A 9,659-nucleotide genomic window follows, 5' to 3' on the forward strand; every position below is an offset into this window, starting at 1 on the left:
CTCTTTCAGCCTCACCTATTAAATGTTTGGAATTACCTGGATGACCTGGCAAGAATGCAGGTTATCTGGCTCTGTCTGAGAGTCCAAGCTGACCTGGGATAACAACTGATTATTTCTAACAAGCTCTCCAGGTGATTCGGAAGTGCGGCCAGTTTGGAAAAGAGTCTAAGACAAGATGGTTGTCGTGCACATACCTTGCTCTAGGCGCATGCATCTTCTTATTTAGAAAACTCTGCAACAGGTTACTGTAGTAGGGTTCTCTGGGGAGGCCAAACAGATATGATGACTGCACATTAAAGAAGGATATTCATTAGTCTGACGTATCGGGTACTATCTGGGATGCTCAGCAATGGCTGTCTCCACACTAGAGAGGCCAAGAGCCTGGCAACTGCTGTTCACAGGGCTGCTTATCTCAGTATCCCAGGCTGGCAGTGATGGCCTAGAGTTGTCCAGGAGAGCCACCGGCCTTCAGGTTGGAAGCCAGAAGAATCTGGGTTCTGACAGCAGTAAAGAAATGCAGTGGCCACAACAGAAAAGATGAAGTCCCAAACAGGCTATATGAACTCACCATCAAGACTCAACCAAGCAAGCCAAATATAAGACTTTTTGTCCCTCTGACCTGCTTGTAGCTGGACTCTAGGAAAGCAAAAAAACACCCACGCTGCGCTCTCCAAGCCTCTGCCTCCAGTCACACCTGTGATTAGGGTTAGCATCTGAGAATATCTATGAAGGGTTTTTTTTTTCCTTTTTTATTAACTAATGTGTGTGTGTGTGTGTGCGCGCGCGCGCCTGCACTTACACGTGAGCTTGCATGTGCCACAGTACATGTGTGAAGGTCAGACAACAACTTCAGGGTGAAAGCTTTTGCCTTCCACCTCGTTGAGGTGAAGTTTTCTGTTTCTGTCTCCCATCTTACTACAGATGCATACAGAAGCAAATGCCTTCCTCTCACAGGCTCTTGAATTGAACTCAGGACATCAGGCTTCAAGACAAATGTTTTTACTCATAAAGCAGTTTCTCTGGCTCCAGCAGTTTTCCTGACTGTGTTAGCTGCGGTGGGCAGACACACCATAATGTGGGTAGCTCCTTCCAGTGACTGTCCAGAAGAGGAGCAAACTAAATCCAAATCTGTACAAAGAAGGAAGTGATATGATTAAAGCAGAGATAAATTAAATAAAGACTAGAAAGATGATAAAGAAAAAAATTTAAATACCAGCCTTATCACTCAGGAGGCAGAGGCCGGTGGATCTCTGTGAATTCAAGGCCAGCCCAATCTACATATTTGTGCCAGAACAACCAGGGTTATATCAAGTGATAAAACCCTCAAAAAAATAATTTTAAAATTGTGTGCAAGGGCTGGAGAGACAGTTGAGTGGTTCTGAGCACTGGCTGTTCTTCCAGAGGACCTGGGCTCAATTATCAAAACCCACATGGTGGCTCACAACCCTCTGTCACTCCAGTTCCAGGGGATCTGACATCCTCTTCCGGCCAAGAGCATGGCCTACACACATGCACAGATTCATATAGGCAAAACACCCATGCACATGAAATAAAGTAATTTTTAAAAATTTAAAAGATCAAGTCATTAAAGTCAGAAATGAAAGTAGGGACATCACTACAATTAGACATAAATAAAAAAGGGTTGTGAGAGAGTCCAATAAACTGGGCGTGGTGGCACACACCTTTAATCCCAGCACTTGGGAGGCAGAGGCAGGCTGATCTCTGTGAGTTTGAGTCCAGGCTGGTCTACAGATTGAGTTCCAGGGAACCCTGTCTCAACATAAAAACAAATAAACAAACAAAAACAAAAAAGATGGTGCTATGTTCAACTCTTTTCCAACAAATTAGACAACCTAAGTGAAATGGAAAAATTCCAAACTCACAAAAACTACCAAAACCAACTAGAGAAGAAATACACAAATGGATCCACACCAAGTAAGGCGATTGAATAAGGAATAACAATTTCAAAATACCAAACTAAGAAAATATCAGGTCCAATGGCACAAATGTGAATTCTACCAAACATTTAGAACAGTTTCAGCATCAATCATTTTCAAAGCTTTCAAAATCTGAAGAAATGGCATTCTCTAACACATTCTCCAAAGTTGGCAATACCTGACATTAAGGCTGAATAAAGACACAACTGGAAAACTATAGACTAACTCACATCCCTTACAAGTGAACACACAAAAGTCCTCCACAAAATATGAAAAAAAATCAGCAGCATAGGAAAGTATTATATACTATGACCAAGTAGAATTTGTTCTCAGGATTCAACAACGGTTCAAAATAAAAAAGTTACATTAACATGAAGGGAAAATCTATATGATCTTACCACATGATTAAAAAAAAAAAAAAAAAAAAAAAGACAAATCCGGGTTAGAGAGATGGTTAAGAACATTATCTTCTGAGAGGTCCTGAGTTCAATTCGCAGCAACCACACGGTGGCTCACAACCATCTATACTGGGATCTGATGCCCTTTTCTGGTATGCAGATAGAGCACTCATATACATAAAAAATAAATTAGTTTATTAAAAAACTCTTCTTTTTTTAAAAAAAAGGTAAATCCAATACCCTTTCATGATGAGAAAATAACACTCATTTAACTGAAAATGAAAAGAAACTTCCCCAACATAACAAAGGATCTAGAAAAAACCCACAGTGAACATCATCCTCAATGAGGAAAGAGTGAACTCTCTTCAGAACAGGAGCAAGACAAAATGCCATGCTCACTTCAACCCAACAGAGTAAGTTACAGTGAGAGAGAGATCCATTAAAAGAAGAAAACTTATCATTATTAATATATGACATGACTTTATATGCAGAAAATCTTAAGGAAATCACACACACACATTTAATATATTAAACAAAGCTTGAAGATACAAACCAAAACACAAAAAATATCAGCTGGACATCTCTCCATTAGCAATTAATAATCCCAGCACGAAGGAGGCAGAGGCTGGTGGAGCTCTGCGAACTGAAGGTCAGCCTGGTCTACATAGTGAGTCTCAGAACAACTACATAGAGAAGCCCTATCTCAAAAAAGTAACAACAACAAAATCATAAAAGGTAATCAAGAAGACAATTACATTTATAACAGCAAACAGAATACTTATAAATAACCTTAAATAGGTATAAGACTTATACTTCAGAAAATACAAAATATTGTTAATTAATTGACTTAATTATTTTTTAAAATATTTTAAAATTTTAAAAATTATTTTTTAAAAAATTTAAAAATCCTTTAAATCCCTTATTTGCCAATTGAAAATTCCTAAGATAACAATATGAACCTAAGCAGCCCAGAGATTCAGTGCAGTCTCTATCAGAATCCCTAGGGAGGAATGGAGAAATTGTGTAATTACATTATAATCTCAAAAATTAAAAGAAGTTTTTTTAAAAAAAAAAAAGCAACAACAAAACAAAACATAAGAGGGCTCAGTACTGTTCTTGCAGAGGACCTGAGCTCCCTACTTCCTCACCCACGCTTCCATTCACAGAAACATAAAGATTAAAAAAAAAAAAAAAAAAAAAAAAAAAGCAGAGGAAACTTTCATGGTCCTGGATCTGGAAATGATTTTTCAAATGTGGTACTGTGATAACATCACAGCTGATAGGGAGGAGCGGGAAACTGTGCTTCACGAAACATATTTTGTGACTACCAACAGGAGACCCAGAATGACAAGAAACATTTGCACATCAGGAATCTAAATGAAGGCTGTGACCAGAGATATGTAAAGAACTCTTAGTTATTAACTGGACAGACAGTTGCTGGAAGGGGAGGAAATGTGTGCAGCCTGGAGGGTAGTGAGGAGGCGATCATGCTCCGGGGACAGTGGCTGGAAGGACCAGGAAGAGATGAGGAGACAGGCGGGAGCTCACTGTGGGCTAGAGAAGCTTACATTAGCGCCATCTGATCCAGCTGGCAGGAAAAGGAGGGGGGGCAAGGGAAGTCTCCGAATACATAAATAGGCAGCGAGCCAGTAGCAGCCCACACACAGACCCCAACTCGGAGCTGTCCGTTTCACCTACAGCGCTGGTCTCATCCTCAACCCAACCACAACCATGGCTCAGACGCTGGCTCTGAGCTTCCTCAGTCTTCTCCTGGCTCTCTGCGTCCCCTGGACAGAAGGTACCAAGGAGGGAGAGGCTTTAGCTGGGGAAAGGGGCCAAAGAGACACCTTGCAAGCCGCCTCAGGGTCTGTGCTCCTACCTTGCAGGCAGTGATGGAGGGGGCCAGGACTGCTGCCTTAAGTACAGCCAGAGGAAGATTCCCTACAGTATTGTCCGAGGATACAGGAAGCAAGAACCCAGCTTAGGCTGCCCCATCCCGGCCATCCTGTGAGTGCCCGAAGGCTGGTGTGGTGGTTGGGCTGGGGCGGTACAGTGGGCCAGACTAAGAAGAAGGCTTGCTAACCTCCAACCCGCAGGTTCTCACCCCGGAAGCACTCTCAGGCCGACCTGTGTGCAAACCCTGCGGAAGACTGGGTGCAGAAGCTGATGAAACGCCTGGATCGGCCTCCAGCCCCGGGGAAGCAGCGCCCGGGCTGCAGGAAGAACAGAGGGACCTCCAAGTCTGGAAAGAAGGGAAAGGGCTCCAAAGGCTGCAAGGGGTGAGCATGCGAAAAGGGCTGTCGGGAAGCAAAGAGGAGCTTCCAAGACCTGCTTCTCATGCCCCTCTTCTACCCTCCCAGGTCTGAGCAGACTCCAAGAGGGCCATAGCCAGTGACCAGCCTGGAGACCCTCCTTGAACTTCATCACAGCTTCGAGCTCCAACTCACGGGCAAAGAGGAAGTTACAAAACAGAAATGCTCAGGGGCCCCAGAGCACCCACACCACGCTGGCCCTATCACACCCTTGTCCTGCTTCAACCATCCATCTGCATGGCCGTCCCTTTCCTATGTGGTTGAGCTGCCTTTCCCAGGACAGACCCAGAGAGGGAAGAAAGAGAATCTCGCAGAAAATGAAGAAGAGGGCAGCAGGACTGTCCTCCCTAAGAGGTCACTCAGGTCCCAAGACCTGCCCTTGCTGTCCACGGCACCCTACCCTTTTCCTTGCAGATATGATTTATACTTAACTGAATAAAAAGCTGCTGCAGCCTCAACCCATATGCCTCTGTTCCTGGGCGCTTCTGTCCACAGGGAGTCGGTGCTATTTCGGTGAGGCCATGCTTTCTAGGGGCCACGCTCAGAACCGTGAGCCCCTCATTCCTACCCACTCCAGTACTTTATCTCCAAGGTACCAAGGCCCTTGATCAGGTAGAGGGAGGCTAAAGACCAGTGTGAGCCAAGGTCTCTGAGGGAACTGTCAATAGAAAGATAATAGAACCAGAGCATGAGTGGGAACATACATATACTCACACCCATGCACACATGCACACACAATCACATAAACATGCCACACACGCACACATGCACACACACACACTCCATGGCTCTCCAGGCCTCTGAGGCCTCCCTCCCCTAATCCTGGACCCTTACTCCAGGAGTGAAAAGTGGCCTGATCCTCTTGAGAACCCGGAGGGCCCCTTCTGACTGCAGCCCCACCCTCTTCTTTTGTTTCAGAGTGATTTCTTCCCAACCCAGTCTGGACCCCTTGCCTCCCTTAGCTTGCCTCCAGTTAGGAAAGCCTCCTCCTTTTCCCCCTCTCTTTTCCACTCTTCTCCTGTGGCTAGAACCTAGAGTCCTCGGGCTCCTTTAATTTCTTCTATTGTTGTTAATTTGCACATGTGCACGTGTGTATGTGTGTGTTTGTGTGTGTTGTGAGTTGTATTCACATTTGTGGGGGAACATGAAGGGACCAGAGGAGGACAGCAGGTGTCTTCCTCTGTAGCTCTCAGCCTTCTTTTTTGGGACGTTCTCTCATTTGAACCTGGGCTCGCGCTTGGCTAGGCTGGGTAGCCAGCAAGCTTCCAGGACCACCCTGTCCCACCCCGTAGTCCCAGCATGACAGGAACATGTAGCCATGCCTGGCTTCTGTGTGGGTGCTTGGGGGTCTAAACGCAGGTCCTTTCAGTTCCCCAGCAAGTACCCCCACTGAACACTCCTCAACCCCTCCTTTAGCTTCTGGAAGCCAAGGACCAAGTCTCCTGGGACAGGTCTTTGGAAGCTCAGGATTCAAGCATAACTCCATCTTCCCTTCACGTACTCCAACCAGGCTTCTCTCTACCTCTTCTGAGAGCAGAGACCCTCCTGTCCCCAGGCAGGGGTGGAAAACCCAGTGATGAGCCATGATAATGTGAGAAAGCAGGAAGCAGATCCTGGAGGAAGGGCAAGGAAGGCAGGGACTCGGAGTTAGTGACAGCAGCACACCCTCCCCACACATTTACCACTTACAAAATTGTCCAAGGGTCTGCATCTGCCTCTCAGTCCTTCTGGGTTGGTGAAGACAAGGGAGCCTACCAGGCTTTGTGCAATCAGGGGTGATCTTAGCCTGCAAACTCAGAGTATGCAGCGTACTGCAATATAAAATGCCTGTTTAAATGTGATCTCTACTTCAAGCCCCTATACCTGAAGGCTAGCAAAAAACTTGACGTCAGATGCTCGCTCATAGGGAATCCCCTCTGTCAAAAGCTGTGTAGAGTTCATAGAACACTCAGCATCCATAGAGTCCCATGTGAGGTGTCTTGCCTGCACCCACCACTCCCACAACCACACCACCTTTGGATGGGGCCAGGTAACACTCTGACCCCTGTGGTTATTATGCCTCTTTTTTGAGACATGGGCATTCTGACACTAGAGCCTCCCAACACTCCTGTATCCGTCGGCCTGTCACTTCCCTAGCTGCCCAGTGTGCACAGCTGGACCTGCAGGACAATCTCCCCCATCAGCTGGAGAAGCCCCACCCTCTCTTGACCCTCCAGAGTTTAACCCCTTCCCAGGCTTACTTTAGAGTCAGATTTTTACAAAAGGTGAAGGGCCTTTCATATCTAGACACCTCTGTTGTCAGCCCTGCCCAAACTCATGTCAGCTGTAAAGTGAGAGGAAAATCAGGTGGAAGCAAAACCTAGCCAAGTCTGTTGGTACAGGGCTGCAATCCCAGCTGCTTGGGAGGCTGAGGCAGGAGGGCCACACGCCAACAGCCTGCCTGTAAGTTCAAGGTTGCATGTATGTTGAGAGCAGGGTGTGAGGAAAACACCTGTCACATAGCTATGGTGGGTCATGTAGAGCACTGTGAAATCTTTGCTTTTTCTTGTCTCTTTTCCCTCTTTATTTCTTTTTAACCTATATTGGGAATTGAACTTAGGACCTCATGCATGTTAGGCAAGTGCTGTGTTACAATAATCTGGTTTCCCTAGTCCTAGCTTTCTATTTTTCTTTGATTTAAGATTTAAATTTCTTTTCAAGCATGTGTCTGCTTTTTTGAACATATGAATAGTGCCCAAGGAAGTAAAAAGATGGCATTAGCTCTCTTGAGCTGAAGCTGCAGGCAGCTGTAAGCTTGTTCTAGCCCTCACTGCACTCCATGAGCCACCTGAAAATGTGGGCATAACTCACACAGACACACACAGACTCACACAAACACACAGAAACAGAGACATATATAGACACACACAGACACACAGATACACACAGACACACGTAGACACACACAGACTCACACAGACATACAGAGGCAAACAGACACAGAAACACACAAAAACACAGACACACAGGCTCACACAGATACACACAGACACAGACAGACACACACAGACACACAGACTCACACAGAGACTCACACAGACACCCATAGACAGACTCACACAGACACACATAGACACACACAGACTCACAGACACACACAGACTCACACAGACATACACAGACTCACACAGACGCACATAGACACACACAGACAGACTCACACAGACATACACAGACTCACACAGACACACATAGACACACACCCAGACACACACACAGACACACACAGACTCACACAGACATACACAGACATACACAGACTCACACAGACACACACAGACTTACACAGATACACACAGACACACATAGACACACACACAGACACACACAGACTCACACAGACACACAAAGACACACACAAACACACAGACGCACACACAGACCCACAGTCTCACACACACACACACACACAGACACACAGACTCACATAGACTCACACAGACTCACACACACACACACAGACTCACACACACACACACAGACTCACACACACACACAGAGAGATGCACACATTGAAAAATAACCCTTTTAAAGTTAGTGCTACCTGCTCGTTACAAAGGAAGCCCCCAGGTCATCAGTCTTGACAGTAGAAGCTTTACCTAATGATCGGTTCTGCTGGACCATTTGTTCTGTTATTTTCAGACAGGGTTTTTCTGTGGAGCCCAGACTTAAGCTCACCATGAGGCCCAAGCTGGAGCCCACCATTAGTCTTCTGTGTGTTAGGGTTTTAGGTATGAGTCCCCACACCATGCTCAGCTTAAGAAAACATCTACTGCTTTTTCCCATTATTTATTTATTTGTGTGTGTGTGAACATGTGTGTGTGCGTGTGTGCATGTGCAGGTGCATGAGCCTCGGCACACACACTTAGGCAAAAACAGGACATCAAGTATCATTTTTTAAAATCAATCTCCACCTATTTCTTTGAGGTAAGCTTTCTCCCTGAATTTTGGGGCCGGTGTTTCCTTGGCCAGGCTGGAAGCCAGTTCCAGGCATTTCCTGCCTCCTCTCCCTGCAGGCTGGGGTTGCAGACACGCATAGATACTCAACTTGTTACACGGGACTGGGATCCGAACTCCAGTCCTCAAGACTGAGCAGCAAGCACTCTTAACTGCTGAAGCACTGCCTTCCTAACTGCGTTATCACTACCTTCTAACAAGTTATGGTCAGGGTCATTCAGGAAGTTACTAATGCCATATATTTAAATTATTCCATCACACACACACACACACACACACACACACACACAGGAGACTCTTAATCTCAGGGTCATGGGTTTGAGCCTCATAGTTTTAAACTATTTTTTATCTGGGTTTTCTTATACCTCTCCCTTCCTTGACCAACCCGCCCAACAGTAAGTAGGAGAGAAAGAAGGTTGGAAGGAACAGGGATGTGGATGTCTTTAGACTCAGCTCCTGCAGTTAGGGTTGTGGCACGGCTCAGCTAAGCAGCAGAGCAGCCTTCTTCCTTCTCGGAGAAGCATTCCTCAAAACATCCATTTCTCTCCGGGCTCGTATTTACACCCTCTCCAGCTGGCAAAGGCCATGCCCCTCTTTGAGTTGCACAAGGCAATTATCATCTGGGGACAAAGTAAAAACAATGCCACATCCCACATTTAAAACAAAAACCTGTTTTTAAAGAAAGCAAAACTTCCACTCCACACACATGCACACACCAGCTCTCTGTCAGAGTGCTATAGAATCCTATGCTTCTTGTAGCCTTTGGTTCACTCCTTCCTTGTCAGTCCCTTAACCTCTTTAGAGCCAACTCTGGGGCCTTCACAATGTTATCAAATACCTGAAAGCAGATCCCATGGAAAGAAGCCGGTATCTTTTTTTAATATTTTATTTATTTATTATGTATACAATGTTCTGTCTGCATGTACACCTGCAGGCCAGAAGAAGACACCAGATCTTATGGTTGTGAACCACCATGTGGTGCTGGGAATTGAACTCAGGACCTCTGGAGGAGCAGC

At 45.7% G+C, this 9,659-nt stretch overlaps 1 protein-coding gene across 1 annotated transcript; it reads left to right on the forward strand.

Moving 5' to 3' along the window:
• Positions 1 to 4,010: 4,010 nt before the first annotated feature.
• Positions 4,011 to 5,105, forward strand: Ccl21 (C-C motif chemokine ligand 21). Its single transcript, XM_055618641.1, has 4 exons — positions 4,011 to 4,133; positions 4,222 to 4,342; positions 4,432 to 4,614; positions 4,696 to 5,105. The coding sequence occupies exons 1-4, from the start codon at positions 4,067 to 4,069 to the stop codon at positions 4,721 to 4,723; spliced, it is 399 nt and encodes a 132-aa protein (XP_055474616.1). The 5' UTR covers positions 4,011 to 4,066; the 3' UTR covers positions 4,724 to 5,105.
• Positions 5,106 to 9,659: the final 4,554 nt, after the last annotated feature.

The sequence above is a fragment of the Psammomys obesus genome, unplaced genomic scaffold (assembly GCF_907164565.1).
Source record: "Psammomys obesus unplaced genomic scaffold, mPsaObe1.curated_primary_1811, whole genome shotgun sequence".
Lineage (NCBI taxonomy): Eukaryota > Metazoa > Chordata > Mammalia > Rodentia > Muridae > Psammomys > Psammomys obesus.

Excerpts from the sequence above, each read along its gene's own strand:
- Ccl21 (XM_055618641.1), top strand. The coding sequence starts at position 4,067 with ATGGCTCAGACGCTGGCTCTGAGCTTCCTCAGTCTTCTCCTGGCTCTC. Across the intron at positions 4,134-4,221 it reads CTGCGTCCCCTGGACAGAAG|GCAGTGATGGAGGGGGCCAG; the intron begins GTACCAAGGAGG and ends CCTACCTTGCAG. Across the intron at positions 4,343-4,431 it reads TGCCCCATCCCGGCCATCCT|GTTCTCACCCCGGAAGCACT; the intron begins GTGAGTGCCCGA and ends TCCAACCCGCAG.